This window comes from Apodemus sylvaticus, chromosome 7 (assembly GCF_947179515.1).
Source record: "Apodemus sylvaticus chromosome 7, mApoSyl1.1, whole genome shotgun sequence".
Classification (NCBI taxonomy): Eukaryota; Metazoa; Chordata; class Mammalia; order Rodentia; family Muridae; genus Apodemus; species Apodemus sylvaticus.
This window is the reverse complement of record NC_067478.1, coordinates 57,848,614-57,865,815: the sequence shown is the minus strand read 5'-3', so window position 1 is coordinate 57,865,815 and position 17,202 is coordinate 57,848,614. Positions and strand designations below refer to the sequence as shown.

Sequence of the window (17,202 nt, the reverse complement as noted above, 5' to 3'; positions counted from 1 at the left end):
TTTTCACGAGGATGGCGGAAAGCCCTATATGAGCTATCTATACAGGGCGGTGATATTGGTCCAATGATTCTCCCATGCTGTCTGGAGTCCGGGTTCCTGATCCCTGATCAGCCGCCTGTCTTTACTTAACTATAAGGCTGTTTGTAGGACCAGAGGGATGGAGATGGAAGCTCAACCCGGAGGTCTGACAGGATGCCCAGATGAGCAACAGAAAACCCCAAGTGTTCCCGGGTGCGGTTGGGCCGAGGAAAGGAAAGGGCTGGAAGGAGAACATCAAGACCTGGAATATCCAGGCAACCCGATGCAGCTGAAGCCCACTGCCCCAGGCACAGCTAGGCCGCGGGGCCGGCAGAGGGCAGCAGTTGGGCTGAGAAGCCCGGAGGAGGCCAGCGCGGCGTCGGCGGTTCCAGAAGGTTCTCTTTGGGAGTGTGGGGAGCATCTATCACCCCACCCGGCGGCCACGCGCCCTTCTCGCCACGCGGAAGGCTGAGCGAAGGCTCTTTCAGGCTGCTCCGGAGCCCGGGGGAGGAGAAGAGCGAGTAGAAGGGCGCGGGGCTCGGCGGGGCCGGAGCCCGGGCGCCTCTTGTCCGGGCGGGCCAGCGCTGAGGCTCGCGGGGCCGCCCTCGGGCAGCGCGGTCCCGCCGAGGCCGCGCTCCGGCCGTCGAGGCCCCCGGGGGCGGCCGCGGGAGCGTGGGCCGCGGACTTGACCGTGCGGGCTCCGCGCGCGGCCGTATGCAAATGTCCGCATGGGCCGGCCCCCCGCGCCTGTGGGCCGCACGTCCAATAAGAAGCGCCCCCCGCTTGACACCTGCCTATATACAGCGAGCGAGCGCGCCCCGGCCGCGCAGCGCCCCGCGCACACCCACCCGCGGCCGCCCATGACTTCCAGCGAGATCGCCATGCCCGGCGAGGTGAAGGCCGACCCCGCCGCGCTCATGGCCTCGCTGCAGCTCCTGCCGTCGCCCACACCCAACCTCGAGATCAAGTACACCAAGGTAAAGCCGTCCCGCGGACGCTTTCTAGAAGCCGATCTCTTCAGAGGCCAGGGCCCGGAGGTCGCCTGTCATACCCGCGCCTCTGCGGGGACCACGATGCGGGCTTGGGGAGCGTCCGCGGGAAGCGGTCCCAACCAGAAGGCAGCGCGGGGATGGCCAGCGGCGGCGGACGGTGGTGACGACCTAGGGAGACGGGATTTCCCAGAGCAGACCTAGGTCCGGTTTTTGGGTCCCCTACGACTCCTTAGAGCCGGCTAGGGTCCGCTCCTGGGGTCCCCTAGATATCCCTAGGGCAGAACGAGGTTTAGTTCTGGGGTCCCTTAGATCTCAGAGCAGACCAGAGTCTGGTTCTGCGAGCCCCGAAGTTTTATCAGAGCCAATGGAGTTCGGCTCCGGGGTCCCCCGGGTCTCCTCAGAGCAGTCCGGGCTCCGGCTTGTGGTACTGTCCCCCTGGGTTTCCCCAGAACACACCGGGGTGCAGTTCTCCCGGTCCCTCGGTCTCAGAGCAGATCCGGGTTTCCCTCCAGGGTGGCGTTGCTGTCCGGTGTCGCCCCGCGGTCCCTCGGGTCCGGGGCTGCACGGCCGCGCGGGGTTTAGCTTTCCTTAGAGTGGAGTCGCTGAAGACTTGTCAGGACCCAGAGAGTCCTGACATTCGCGGGGACCTGGCCAGGACGCAATAGGTCTATGCCAGGATTTCCTCGGGATTTTGTAGGCAATGGACATTTTAGAAAAGGGGAAAACAACTGAATTCGCACAAATTAGCGAGCTCACTCTTGCACTAATAAGCCTAATTTTTTCCTAACGAATTCTGACATCTTAGTTTGTCAAGCACGAATTATTGTTGTTAAACTGCATTAAAAAGCAATACATGCCTGCTGCCCCATGTGAATTGATCCCCCACCACCGTTCTCAGGGAAAAAAAATATCTATGGGGAGAATTTGTGAAATACATACACAGAGGGATTGAATGTTACAGCAAAGAGGCGAGTGTAGCCTTTAAAGCCACAGTTCTTGAGAGTTCATTTTGTGATTCTTTTATTGATTTTCATTCCTACCGCAAACTTTCACCAGTTAACTGCAGCGCATGAACACAATACAGCTGATAAATGTTCCACCGCGAGCATTAGACGGTACAGTACTAGAAAAGTAGAGAAGTTAAGTTGTTTGCATCTGACAACTGTTATGGTTGAAAGAGAAATGCAAAAACATCGTTTCTGATTTTTTGTTGTTGAGTTTCAGAATAAGGATCAGTAGGATTCGTATTTTTGAATGTGGATTTAATGTACCTGTTAGCTTTTAGATGGTGTGACAAATTTTTGAAAGCCATTTTAATGAGAGGTCGTTAATGGTTATAGCCCTTTAGGCATTGTTTGCATAACAATAGTGCCAGTGTGTGGCACTTCTCCGGGTTTAGGAACAAGCCAGGGAAGCATGCACATAAAAGTTTTGTTTTATGAGGGTCCCTAACCTCTTCAGATGCGCTTTAGAGATCTTAAGAGGCAAGATCCACACTTGATTCCGGAGGGTTCGTTTTACACTTACTTTTGATCAGCTTATCCTAACAGCCCCTGTCTGCAGTAGATATCTTTTTTTCAGAATTTCATTTGGAAACTCCCCCAGTTCTCCTTTTCTCTAGCCACCCCTCTCTTCTCTCTTGTTCTACCCCAGTAGGAAGGACAACTGATTTATAGCTAATTGGAGCCTTTAATGTCGGAGTCTTTTTAGCTCCGTGAAGACTTTTATCCAGTATCCACTTTCCCACTTATTACCAAGAAAAACAATCAGAAATGAATTAATGGATTGTAACTTGATTCTTTAATTTGTGGGGAGGAGGCGCCTTATTTTTTGTCTTGACAAACAACCCTCATAAATGGTGGAGTAACACTCATCTACAGGCGAGCTCTTTCACAAAACTTGTAAAATCAGGTCTCTGTGAACACTCCCAGCAGCTCCTATGCTCGGCTCCTTAGTGAGACTTCTACACTTTCTAAGACAGGAATCACCAACAACCACTTCTAGTTCATTTTATTTTAACAGAAAGAACAGTGACTGCTCTTTTAGTAGCCTAAGATTTTGTTTTTGTTTTTTTCTATTCTCTTCAAAAGAAAGAGTTGGGAGGTCTTTTAAAAATTCATTCATGACTGAAAGTGAGGGGATATATATTAGCAATTTCAAAAAGAACAATGAACAAGGTAGATGGACAATCCTTTAGTGCTATCGTGTTTGGTAGGAAAAATTTAAAAGATATTATGCCTTGGGAATTTGCTGAAAAAAAAAAAAGGAAACAAAACATTTGCATCAAATAAAGGTACTATGCAGCAAATAAATTTATAATTTTGTTTTGTTAAACATGTTCTTATTGAATGATACTATAATATGATTTTTCTATGTGATTTGACAAGAAAATAAACTAGTTAGTGACCAATATAGCTGGTCAGATTGTGAGAATTTTTTTTTAAAAAAATGTTCTTAGAATACTTTGCATTTGTGATCCTGCATTTATCTGCCATTTTTTCATCCTTTTACTTATTCCAAAAGGACTTTGCTCTTTTAAAATAGGGAATGGGGAACATAGTCAATATTATGTTAATGCCAGTTTCTGTCAAAGGTTCTGTTTAAAAATAATGCTATGATAGCAAAGTTCAACCTACAATCATTCTGAAAGAGCTTAAGTGTGGCATTGTATTGGCTTTTAAGCAATTGCATTCCATTAAAAATAAAATAAGCCTATTACTTGCTCCAAGTTCTAGCATCCAGTTTAGATTAAGGATAAATGACAGTAATGCCTTTGGAATATGTCTGTTTTCCTTTTCTCCTAATACAGGAACTTAGACCCCAAGATTCTTAGATGATTTTTTCTAAAACAAAAAAAAAAATGGTGGTTTTTTTTTTTTTGTTTGTTTGTTTGTTTCAAGACTTAAGTGAAGAAAGAATACTGGTATAAAGGAAGCACAGAGGGCCCGAGTGGAGCTGAAAGCACGCATATGCCTTTGTGTGCTTTGAAGACTGCTTAATAGCTGATCTGATTGCTAGAAGACTTAGTGTTTTGCTCTCTCTCTCTCTCTCTCTCTCTCTCTCTCTCTCTCTCTCTCTCCCTTTCAGAGTCTGAGAAGATGGCTCAGTTGGTAAAGTACTTGGCCTGCAAGAATGAGGGCCTGGTATCCTCTCCTCACCAAGCATGTAAAAAGCTGGGTGAGAGCCCCACACCCACAGCCTCATTGCTGGCAATATGGAGACAGGAAGATGTCTGGGCTTGCTAGCCTGCTAGTCAGACTGAATAGTTGAGCACCAGGTTCAGTGAGAGGTTTTGTCTTAAAAATTAAGATGAAAAGTAGCCAAGGAGAATATCTGACATTGACCTATGACTCTACCGCCACCCTCACATAGTAAAATACTTTTTAAAAATAAATGTACACCCTCTTGATGTTTGTATCATCTCTTTTTAACAAATAGTAGCTAAATAATGTCATTCTGGGACTTGGCTTAGAATTCTCCTGAGGCCCTGACTTTCTACTTCAGAGTCTGGGGTTATCACATGGAACCATCATTTACTGAGGCACTTCTACTTTATAGAATGATGAACAATAGCTTTTTTTCTATTTCAGTGAAGACTTAGAAACCTGCTCTGTGAGGTCTCTAGCCAACCTTAAGAAAAGCCAGGCATGCATACTTGGTTTTCTCTCTTTTTCATTAGTGAATCTCAATGATCCAACCATGGCCAAGCCAATAAGCATCTCAACTCCCAATGTTGCTCTTCCTCGGTGGAATAATGAGATGCAAATACCAATGTGTAATTTTGTGTCTTCTGTTGTTGTTTGGTTGTTTTTGTCACTTTACTAGCAGTTTACTGTGGTCAGCTGACTCTACACAGCCCACCTGGTTTTGTAAATATAGTTTTGTTTTAACAGCCCTGTGTGTTCAGGAACATATTGTCTATGGCTTCATTGGGACTTGCAATATCAGAGTCGTGAGTCCTTGTAGCAGAGACCATATGGCCCATATTTTGAAAAAAGTTTACATGCCCTTGACATGGAAAAAAGAAAGGGTTTGAGCTAAAATAGGCCTTTGATCAAATCCTGGTCAAGCATGCATTTCTTGTCTATGTGGACAGTTAACATATATTAAACACATGTTGTCAGGTCTTAGAAAGGAAGTAGTCAAGAGTACATATGGGCGTCATCTCTCTCAAGGAGTTTCTTTACTGAGTTTCAGTTTCTACATTAATCAAAATTGGAATAGTAGTACCTACTTCTCAGGGTTCTTGTGAGTACTAAACAAGGAAGAATTTCTATGGACAATCAACTAATGTTAATTTTTGTTTTGCAGGCATAATGATTTCATTTGGATCATAATTATTATATTTGTAGTTCCAAATTGAAGGTTGCCGATTTTAAGAAAGGTCAGAATTGAGTTCTTATATGTGTACAATGTATTCCCACTCGGAGGGACTCTTTCAGTGTTTCTTCAGCAGGTTGTTATATTTATCAAAAAGTCACTAAATTGATTTTCCAGCTAGTGTTTTAATAACAAATTCTTTATCTGACTCTTGAATCAAGATTTAACATCAATATGTTCAGTTGGCTGAACCAAAATGCCAAGTTCTGAATACTTTTAAAATAGTTTGAACAAAGATGAAGCCAGGACTCAGAAGCTAGTTATCTTTTGGCAATGGAATAGTGTCTTTGATTTAAGTAATCTGAAATTGAAAAAAACTTTCATTGGCTTTGACTGCCCAACATAATGCCTAAATTTGGGAACAGAGGACAGTCATCTTCTAGAAAGTGAAATACCTCTAGTGACTAATTGACAGCCTTCCTAGCCTCTTCTTAATTTCTTTATTTATGGTGTGACAGGTCATTTGAGACCCTTCATTTCCACTCAAACACAAATCTAATGTCAATAGAAGTTGTCACTATGCCACTTTGGCTAATTTTTAGTTGCCTTTTAGACATTCTCAAAACCTTACTCCATGTAACCATCCAAATAAAGTTTCCAAATTGGGAATTTATTACGTTAGTACTGGTATTTATTACTTGTTCATCTTGTTTTAATGTTGAATTGTACTTCCATTGTTCCCTTTTTAAATTATTAACTTTTTCCCTAATAGGTGAGCTCTGTGCCACCAAACTTACTACTAGAATCTTAACTTTTACTAGTGTATTCGCTTAAGTCTCCATGTCACATGGTTTGAAAACACTCTCAGGCTTTGGACGTTCCTGTGGGAATAACAATTGCGTGGCTGCAGCATCCTGACTTCTGCTGGGTTCTTTGTGCTTTCCTGGGACTCACATGGAAGTTAATTGCCCTCCTTGCAGTATGGTTAAAAATTAGAATGTCTTGGGGTAAACATTCTCATTTTTTGTTCTAGAAAGAAGCCTTTCTGCTACAGTAGTTGGGCTCTGGTGCCTGGAGCACCGTCTGCTCAGCTTCCTTGCCCACATTGACTTTTGGAGAACCAAAGTAGAAGTTTCTTTATCCCTAGATCATCATAAAGACACTGTTTGCTGTTAGATGAAACTATGAATATTTGTCTTTCATTTGTAAGAATTTAGGGGACTATGAATTTAAAAATTCCTTCTACTATTCATTACAAAAGTTGAGAAAACATTTCAGAATAATAAAGAGATTGTATTTATATATTTAACCATAATTTTCATTTTTCTAGCCTAACCCTGCCTATTTCAAGTTTGATACGGCAAGCGTTTTGCTTGAAGTATCCTGAAGATTAAACCAAGACAAAATGTCGTAGGTCACAAATCCTTTCCTGTAACTAGAACTGCCTCCAGAAAGTAAGTCTGACAAGATATTAACAATTTAACAAACTCACTAATCGACAAAAACAACCCAATTTTCTCCTTTTTCAGCCACCAGGACCTATACCAAATCTATGGATTGGGTATGATGATGTAAAAATGTAGGGTAAGAAGGTGCAATGCTAAGGCCTTGGCTGGGGAGATGAAATTGGGAAATGCCTGTGTGAGTTTATGGGGACAACTGGATCTCTTTCCATAGGAATGAAATGTGAACCTCCTCAATAAATCCCTTGTTGGGAGGAGATTAGGAGTCAACACGAGAAACTTTGGTTTCATTACCTACCAAGCATGAACTGAGTGAGCAATTCTGCCTCCCCTTAATCTTAAGTCTGATGCCCACTGTACCAATGCAACTTGCTAAAGAGGCTTTGCCATCGTTTTCATTTTAGATTCTTTATTTTATGTGTGTGTTGCTTGAATGTTTGTCTGTGTGCCATGTCTGTGTCTGGTGCTCAAGAAGGTCAGAAGGTGGTAAAATTCTCTAGGAGTTATGGATGGTCATGGTCGACATGTGGGTGGTGGGAATTGAATCCATATCCTCACCTGCTCTTAAGTGCTGAGCCATCTTTCTAGCTCAAGAAAAAGCTATCTAGTTGCATTGTCTAGGACCAATTCTATTTTTAACTTGAGCTGGAGCTATCCTTTTGCTACCTAAATTTGCTTATTCATTTATCAGTTTAGCACTTATTAAGGCCTCTTTTATACAAAACTTTGGTAGTTTCTGTCTCACACAAAATGATGCATAGATGTGGTCATCACTGGGAAGAACCTGAAGAGAAATCCCACTCAGCCATGGAGTGAGGGTGAGCACATAAGTGACTCTCGTGCATGATCACAGCATAGAGGTTTATCGGGTGCTTGAGGAGTCGGGAATAGGAGACTTTCCAGGCTAGTTGGTTAGGTCACTGCATTGTTAGATTACCTACAAGAGGAATCCACAAGTGTGTGTATGTATGAATATAATAGTCCACATCACAGATGATTTTCTCAATCTCAGATTAAAGCTGTTTGTAGTAGAAGATTCATGAAATACATCTAAGCTTCCTGACATCATAGCTTAGCAACAGTGTGCTGCTGCAGAGGAAGCCTTGTGCACTCCAACAGAGAGCTTCTAGAACTGCTGCTCCCATCCAGAGTCACTCGAGGCTGTTATTTCACCTTTCCCATGCTGGGGAAAATAGCAGCATTTGAAAGGTAGTTTCTACTGAGTGGATATTGATTGCTCTTAAGCATAAAATTGAAAATCTTAAGTGAAGCCCTCATATATTGGAGACCATCTGTAATTACCACTTTTTGAAGAGTTTCACTGAGACCCTCCTGCAAATTCCTCCCATTCCCTGTTTTTTTTCCTCAGAGATATTAACCTTTATCTTATCCATACACATAGGCAAATCCATAAACAGTGTGTTGTTTTGCATGCTAAAATGTTTTGTGTAAGTGGCACCATGTTACACATATCTTGTGATATATTTTGCTTTTCTTTTCATCATATTTTCAAGGTTCACCTGTGTTGTCAGGTGTACCTACAACTTATTCATTGTCATGATTGTATATTATTTCATACTCTATCTAAATCCTAATTTTAATTTATGCAACTATTGACATTTAAAATATTTTCAGTATTGCTATTAAGAATGATGCTGTGGTGAGCAGCCTTCAGTATGTCTCTTTATATAACTCATGAAGAGCTTCTAGAACATACACATACAAGAGATTTGCTGGCTCATGACAGTATGCTCGCTCTAAAGGTTCAAATGGAAGTGCTAGTTCTGTGTGATGTGATTGTGTAAGAGTGCATCTTCACCCTGCTTGGCCTCAGCTGTACTGGAGTTCTGATACTTGCCAGAGTTGGCAATCTAATAAGGATGGAGCGCCATCTTACTGCTGTAAGATGACACTTATTGCTGACATTTTCAAGATTTCTTGTGACACGAAGCATCTCATATAGTCGCTTGCCATTTGGTTTGTCTCCTAGGTAAACCAGCTAATTTTTTTCTTATTTTTTTGTGTATATGTGCTAGTGTTGATTTATAGTAATTTTTTTCATTTTCAGAATTGCAGTCCTTTGTCATATCTAATGTCCAAACGTTTTCTTCTTGATTATATTCTTTGTCATCCTTTTTGTCTCATTTTCATAAAATTTTAAATGCAAATGAAGAAATTTTGTTTCTTGACTAAGAAATACATGGTAGTTTGAAGTGTTTCAGGGTGTTCTTATATTGGAAGTTTTGTTTTTTGTATTCATGTCATGCTCTCCCTAGAATTGGTATTTTTTTATGTGCAAGGATGCATAAATGTAAAGGGCAAATGATGCAGCTTATAAAAAAATCAGATATATTAATGGGTACATTGTTTTGCTTTGTCTTTGAATTTTGTTCAGTGCAATCCTGTAATAAAATTAGAAAGTCTAGACTATAGAGTTTCCATGCCTGGTCTTCTCTATTATGTAAGACTATAAGAAACAGGTGAATAATTTAAATAACATTGGTTTTCCTAAAAACTAAGAATCTACTTCTAAGTTAACTTATTTTAAAACATCAAGGCAATATTTGTTACAATTCACTCGTGTCATATTTAATTATTCATATAACATTCTTACATTACCTATGACTGTAAGTTCTTATATGTTAAACATTGTTAAGCTGACATAGAAATGTTAGCTACTATTGTTCTCCCCCATAGGACTTGTTTGTTCTGTCTCCTGCTCTCTCTCTCTCTTCTGTAAGCAGTTATGCGCTTGTGCGCACACTAAACTGGTTGTTTATAGGTTATGGAGAAAGTATGTCAATGGGGAAAGTTTAAAAAAACAACGTATAGTCCAAAGTTCTTTTTAAAAAACAAAAAAAAAAAAATTCAGGGGCTAAAGGGATGGTTCAGTGATCAAGAGTGCCAGCTGCTCTTCCAGAAGACATGAGTTCAATTCCTAGCTCCCACGGGGCAGCTCACAACGATTTATGACTATAGTCCCAGGATATCTGACACCCTCTTCTAGCCTCTTTTGACACTCATTCATGTGGCACACAGACATATATTCAGGCAAACACTCATATACATAAAATAAATAGAAGTAAAATCTCAAAACAAAACAAAAAACCCAACTAAGTGTGTGTTTTATCCTGCATGTGTGAAGAAATTGAATGATTCCTTAGCATCAGGGTTGAAAATAACATCACATTACTTCCTATTTTAATATTTTAACTTATGGTTTAAATGTCAAAGTTTGTACACTACACCTTTAACTTTGTGTTTGGATTCTGCAGGCAATATGATTCATGCAGTTGTCTTTGCCTATAGTTACAAAGACTGTTTGTTGTCAGAGAGATTCTCTGATGGTGACATGGAGTCCAGCCCCTCTGGGGTAGTCTCCTCTAACACCTAACAAAGTTGTCTGCATGATTTGCTTGAGTTCCACAATGAACTTCTATTGCCTGTGTGCACATATTACTTATTCGTATTTCTTTGACATTGTAGAACTTTGTGTTAGAGATTATACTTTGTATAATTCTATTACTGAATTGCAAACTCTTATGTATCAAGGTTTATCAAAAGATTGGAGCTCTGTGTGTAGCTGTGTAGATGCTTTGAAAGTGTTTGCTGAATAAATGCCCACTATATAATTTATTATTAATATCTGCCAAATAGGCACTGTGTCACATATGAATATAATTAATTCCTATGGCAATCCTATGATATGAATATTATAGTAATATCTCCCTTTTATAAGTGAAACCATTGAGCATATTTAAGTTAAGTACCTTTTCCTGGCTCCTCAACCATAGTAGATAACCATGCCAGCATGCTGTCCTCTTCCTTACTGTTGGTAACAACAAGAAAGGCACAGGAACTCTAAGAAAGCAATGCAATTTGGGCTATCAGCTCTACTGACTTTTAACAATGCATTCCAAACCCAGTTCTTTGACTACAAATCCCAAATGTCCAGTTGATTAGTACTTTCTATGGTCACTAGTAGCAATAGTTTGAGTGGTTAGTGAGAAAAGGCCAAGGGACAAACTGAGACAATCTGACATACTGGGTATGAACCACCTGGGTAGGTGTGATTCTGCAGGTGACTGTAAAGACAGAGGGTGTTGGAGGATTCTTACAGGCTGAGGACTCACACACTGCCCTGAACAACACCTGTTTGCTTGCTTCTTTTTCATTTAAAAGGTGCTCTTCTTTGTCACAGTTATGGTGATTCCCCTGGTAGTGCAAGATGTTTGCAGATTCTTCCTTTTGGGAAGCTCCCCTCCCCCGGCTGATTATTTTGTATAATGTTATTGTTACTTCCCAGTTACTTTTCAGAAAGAATTGAGTGGAGATGCTCACTTTGGCTGCCTATGAGGGCTTACCACCTGTCCGGTTCCATGGTCACTACATGGGCCTGAGCATGAACATGTAACAGCGCAGCCCAGGCAGTATCTAAAGCTTTTTAGTAGGGTCAGTGATAGAGGGAGGATCTGACTGACTGCATGACTACCTCTTCATTGGAAATGGCTCCAAACTCCTATGCAAAGAAATTTTGACTGAGTTGTCCCCTTTGGTGGGAATCCTAGAGCCTTTACATTCCTTTCTTCATTTTCAAAGAGGAGCCTTTTCCTTTTCCTTTTTCTCTGCCCATCCCCACAGCCCCACCCCTCCTCTCTCTTTCACCTCCTTTTATTCCTACTCACTTGTCTTCTCTTCTGTGTCTCAAAGTGTTTCTCTTAGGACAGACCTTTGATAACGGGCAGCCCTGGGTAGACTCATTTACCTGATTTTACAAAATAGCTGGTTGCAATGGGCAGCCTTTGTGGTTCTTTCTTCCAGCTGCTGGCCTAAATGGTCTTCAGGGAAACCAGAAGCAATGAGCATAGAACAGCCACATTTGACTTCTATGAGCCCTCTGGAGAATTCAGTAATTACTTAATGCATTGAATTGATGACATACCAGATAACAGCCTGGGTTGCATTAAATTAACCTTTGCAAATGGGCATTTATTGGTGTACTCTTAAAGAACTACATGTGTTGGCAGTAATTGCTCTTCTGTGTTCCTACACCGATAGGTGTTTGTACTGAGTGAACATTTTCTCAGATTGGAGCCTGGGTGGTAGTTTTCACCATTTAGTGATGTGTGTCATTGTGTTCGGCACACTGAGCATAAATCCTGTCTTGTAAACAGCAGGGAGACTAATGAGGTTTGCCCACATTCGGGTGTCATTACCAGGAATTCCAGCAGAGAAAAAGAGAAGGCTTAGAAAAGAAGTGCACAGAACAGATTTGGGGACCTTTGATGATTGACTTTAATGAGGGAGATCATTGCTTAAAATTTACTGTAGATGTCTGTACACAAGTATGGGCAAGAGAAATAAATGTTTCCCCCTTCTGAGCACTTGCAAAGTCACTAACTTAGTTTCCCAGAGGGATAGTGTGGGTGTGATTTGTATTTCTGATTGTGATTGGCCTAAAGAGAAAAATTTGTGAACCAGTGTGTAGCCATGCCATGTCTTTGCTTACCTGGACCCTCATCATTTCAGTCAACGAAAGCATAAAGTCTCTTACAGGAAGCCTTCCAAAAGGCATTGTTTGAGATTTATTTCCAGAATCTATCTTACTACTATTAAATGATGCTTGATGATGTTACACCAAAGAGGCTAATTATTGCTTAATGTTTACACTAACTTTCTTCCTGGACTTGGATTTTCTTTTTTTGAAATTACTTTTTTTTATTAAGATGTTTTCCCATACAAAACATTCTTTTCCCTCCTCCAAGTCCCCCGAGATCCTCCCTGCCCACCCAGTTCCATCTTCTTTCATGTCATGGTTGCTTTGATACATTGTGTACCTCAAACGTTTTGGTACATGAATGAATTAATTCATGCCCACACACTAGAAAATAAAATTGCCTCACTCATTTGTGAAGTCACTAATTGGTAAACGTCAACTAGGAAGCGAGTGCCAGGATTTCAGGAGGAAATAACCACCTCGTGTGTGTGTGTGTGTGTGTGTGTGTGTGTGTGTGTGTGTGCTTTCAAGAAAACATACACATCTCAGGATGGGAAACTCTACTCCCACCGACTTATGCAGTCCCTTGAAATAAAGCTCTCACTGAGGGTACACAAAGAGTGCATAGGCAGAGCATGGGACATTTGAGGACCATGCTCTGCCTCTGGGAGCATTTAGTGGTTCCTCATATAACATACATTTATCTAATGAAAGAGCAAAATCATTTGCTTTCGTATTGAGTATCCCAGTACATTAGGTCCCAGAAACAGAGTGATACTTGGTGGTACTGAATGACAATTTCAAACAGCATTTTTTATTACTAATAAAATAACAGGACAGAATGAGATGCATATTTATTTACTTACTTATATAAAGAACTAGAACAGTTTTCCCTATCATGATGCTTTGAAACTCTCCACTCACCAAGACCCAGAACCCAGGGTTATGAGAACAGGAAGGACAATACGTAACTTGTTCACACTTAATTGTCTTTCGGGGACCAATTTTGGGATGCCTTTGTTAAGAATACTTTCCCAAAGATATAGTGGTAATTACCAAAGAGTGGTCCACAAAAACCTCTGTTAATGATTCCCCTTCTATCCATGAGTGGTTTGCAGTGCAGTAAAAGTTCATTGAGTAAGAATGAGTTTAGGATTCTCATGTTTTCTTTTTTGTTTTGTTTTTTAAGCATATCAAAAGACTTACTATTTTGTTACATAAAAAAGAGATCTCTATATAAAAATATACCCAGCAGAAACCACACATTTCACATTTGCTAGATTTACAACCCTAGAAATGAGAGCAGCGGTGGCTGAGATAGTTCCTAAAGAGAGAGGAAAGGTTCAGAGTCACTTCTGTAAGCTGTTGCAGCAGCTTTTCTGCCAAGCTACGTTCAAGCAAACCACAGAGGGCCCAGAAACTCAGAGGTGAGAAAGCTTGTCAGAAGCTCACAGCTTTTCACACAGTCTAATAGAGACTTAGCACTTGGCAGGTCAGTGCCACTACGATTTGTCTCTGACCTAAGAGTTCTGGAGTTCTTCACATCAAAACCACATCTTGCTGAGCTGAGATCAAACGCAGGAAGGTAAGGACCCTGTCAGTGATTTATCATGCCAGGGAGAGTGCTCAGGCCAGATGGGGCCACTGGGAGTGAACTGACATTCCAACAGCTTCTCGTATAGGACTATCATGGAGTTACAAGTAGTTCTTCTTGAAGAGGAATTTCCATGTCAAGTGGTATTTCTTAGAAGAACTTATTGCCAACATAGAGTTTATTTCACAGTCAAGTACTACTAATAATTGTTTTCAACATTTTAATTCTAAGTAAAGATTTCTTGACCAAATAAACATTTGATAGTTTTCCCTCCCTCCCTCTCCCTGCCTCCTCTCCCTCCCTCCATTTCTTCCTCTTTCCCTTCTTTCCTTCTCCTCAGAAGGTATCTACTTTAAAAAAAGGGAAGGAGGATGGGAAAAGAAAGGAAGAATGAAAGAATTAATGAGCCTTGAGATCTCAAAAATGTAAGTCTTTCTAAATATTAGATGGAAGTTCAAGGTAACAAGTAGACTCCATAAACCGTGACGCCTGGCACTTATTAGCTCCTTATCCTTTTAAGTCAAAGATGTTTGCAATGAATCACTGTAAATAGTATTACAATCTAATTCCTGGGGTAGGAGGCATTTCATAGAGCCTTTTGCGCATTTGTAAGAGAAAGAGAGAGAGAGAGAGAGAGAGAGAGAGAGAGAGAGAGAGAGAGAGAGAGAATCATATATAAAATAGACATAATTATGTTGGAAATTAATTTACTTTCATCAAAAATTTACTAATTCCTCTCCTTAACTGTGCTAACAGTATATGAAAACAATTGATTTTTATTTATTGTCACAGGGAAATGAGAAGCCTTTCAATTATTGCTTCAAAAGACTTTCTCAGTCTTAGGATATCCAGCCCTTCTAGGACAGGGTGTTCACTTTGCTACATAAATGACAAGGACTACTCACTTGTAAATATGTAAATTAATTTCTTAATTCAGCCAAAGGTGCCAGTTGCCTTTTTGGCCTTTAAGTTTCTCTAAGATGAGAAACATTTCCATAAATGAGGCTGACTTTTATGCCTGGAATTAGGTTTATCTTGAGAGTGAAAACTCACACCATTTCTAAGATGTCACTTTATTCATACAACAGGGTTATTCTGTCTGATAAAACTCTCCACCTTCACCAAGAGTAAATTTTAAGTGCAATAATGAGATGATATCTGGGAATTCTTGAAACACACACACAGTGACCCAAGAACATCTGATTAAGTTTACCAGATGATATATCTAGTTAAACTTGAATTGGGTTATTAAGTAACTCTCTGGTGTGAGAAATTCCAGGATTTCTCAGGGATTTGGAATATACATGGAATGAAGTTTTACTCATTTTCCCTTCTTAACAATTTCCTATGTTATTGGTCATCCTGTACCTTGTTGAAGCTGGCTGCCCTAAACTGTTGGACAAAAGGTTTATGAGTCTTATCTGTGAGCAGCAAATAGACACCCATTTATGTAAAATTAATTGGCAGTAAAATAAAGGAAGATTCAAAGAATCCTTTCTAGTTGTTCTAATTCTAACTGGGACCACTGAGTGCCCTGGAAAGACTTCTCTTAACCTTAGCAATACTATTGAATAGATAGGCCAACCAGATCCATTGTAAAGACAGCTTAATCTCCTAAATGAATTGCTCCAACCTTCCAATTCAAAATCATACAAACAAAAACATTGAGATAAGCTGGGTGCTTTTCAAATGGGGACCCCTGTGGCTTTGAAAATAAACACTCCAACCTCTTTCCACTCCAACACCCACACCCACCAGCCTTTCTGATGTCCTCTATTTGCAAATGAACGGTCAATCCTGAGAAAGACAGAAGACTAATTAAACCCAGGGAAGATAGGCAAAGAACATTTGTTTCCAAGCAGAAGACAAAAAGAAATCATGTTACATTGGGCTTACTGCCAGTGTTCACTGTAGCCCTCTCCCAAGCTTTTCTTTTCAAAGCCTATTTCCCAGGCCACTGGTCAGTCCCTTCCGGGCCAGGACTGTTTGAGGCACTTTTTCTTTTTCCTTTTTTCACTCTGCTTTCATGCAGCAATAAGAAGGACATCCGGGAACCCAGTTCATACGTGGGATGGCCTCTTCTATTTTTCCAGCTCTCTCTGTGATCGTTTGGCAATGGATACACAAGTAACAATGGAGAATGAATGAATAAATGAATGAATGATCAAACGCACAGAAAATATGGGTGATTAGAACACTCACAAGTTGCCTTTAAAAGAAAGATTTATTTTTTATGTGTACGGATTTGTTTGCCTACAAATATTCATATGAATGTATACCATGTGCATACCTGGAATCTTCAGAAGCCATGATGGTGTCAGATCCTATGGAACTGAAGTTGCAGAGTTAAAGTGTTAGCCAACATGTGGTTTCTAGAAACAGAACTCAGGTCCTCTGCAAGAGAAACAAGTGCTCCTAACTGCTGAGCCATCTCTTCAGCCCCCTGAATTGGTTGTTTACATCCTGAATCAAAATCAATAAAATGTCTCAGTGCTCACTGGCCCAGGATTTTCTGTAATCCAGTTCCTTATCCAATCAGTATACCCCTTGGCAGAGTGTTTTCATCTTAAGTTGTGTATGAGAAAACTGAGCCCTAGAATGCTTGCATGACATACCCAAGTGTGCTCTCTAGTCACTGTTATGCACATAGGAATTTAACCTACTGAGGACCTATGTGAAGCATAGAGTGAGTGTGATCACATGGGCATGCATTCCTTTGTGTGTGTGTGTGTGTGTGTGTGTGTGTGTGTGTGTGTGTGTGTGTTCAGAGTGGGAAGAGACAGAGACAGACAAGGCAAGGGCAGGTGGGAGATTGAGATTCAATTAAAAAAAAATAGGAAGGCCTCTAGGGGACTAAATCATGTATAAGACTAAGACATGGTCTATGTCTGAAAGAACTTGGGAGAGAGCTAGGAGGTCACAGATGATATGGAATGACCTTTTCAGTGCTTGGAATTATGATCCCAGGAAATATGGGGCCAGTGCTGACCTGGATCACAGGGTTTCTGGACTTTGTATTGTGAATAATTTGAGCTAGCATGGCGCTTTTGAAGCAGCACTGAAAAAGAGGCCTGGCATCTCTAACTCTTTCCCAGCTATCCTGGAGCTAGTTTTGTCCCCTTCAGGTGCCAAAATGAACTGTCCTTGGATAATATGACTGACGACTAATTAGACTGTTTTTTTGTTTCTCTGCTTTCCTCAGTATCATTTCACTTTCAGAAAGCTACCTTGGGGTTAGATGGCCATCTCAGAAGCTGGCCTCACTACCAGTATCCTGCTTCTTTCTCCCTGCTTTGTTAACAGCTTATGTCAGTACTG

At 41.0% G+C, this 17,202-nt stretch overlaps 1 protein-coding gene across 2 annotated transcripts in view; it reads left to right on the top strand.

Moving 5' to 3' along the window:
- The first annotated feature begins 412 nt into the window (after nt 1–412).
- Aldh1a2 (aldehyde dehydrogenase 1 family member A2) overlaps nt 413–17,202 on the top strand; it is an 89,676-nt gene continuing 72,886 nt past the window's right edge. The window contains exon 1 of one of the 2 annotated variants that reach the window (XM_052187864.1): nt 413–995. In XM_052187864.1, coding sequence (XP_052043824.1) covers nt 747–995 — 249 coding nt within the window. In that variant the 5' untranslated portion in view covers nt 413–746. The remainder of the gene's footprint in view (nt 996–17,202) is intronic. The other variant, XM_052187863.1, reaches the window with a different exon arrangement.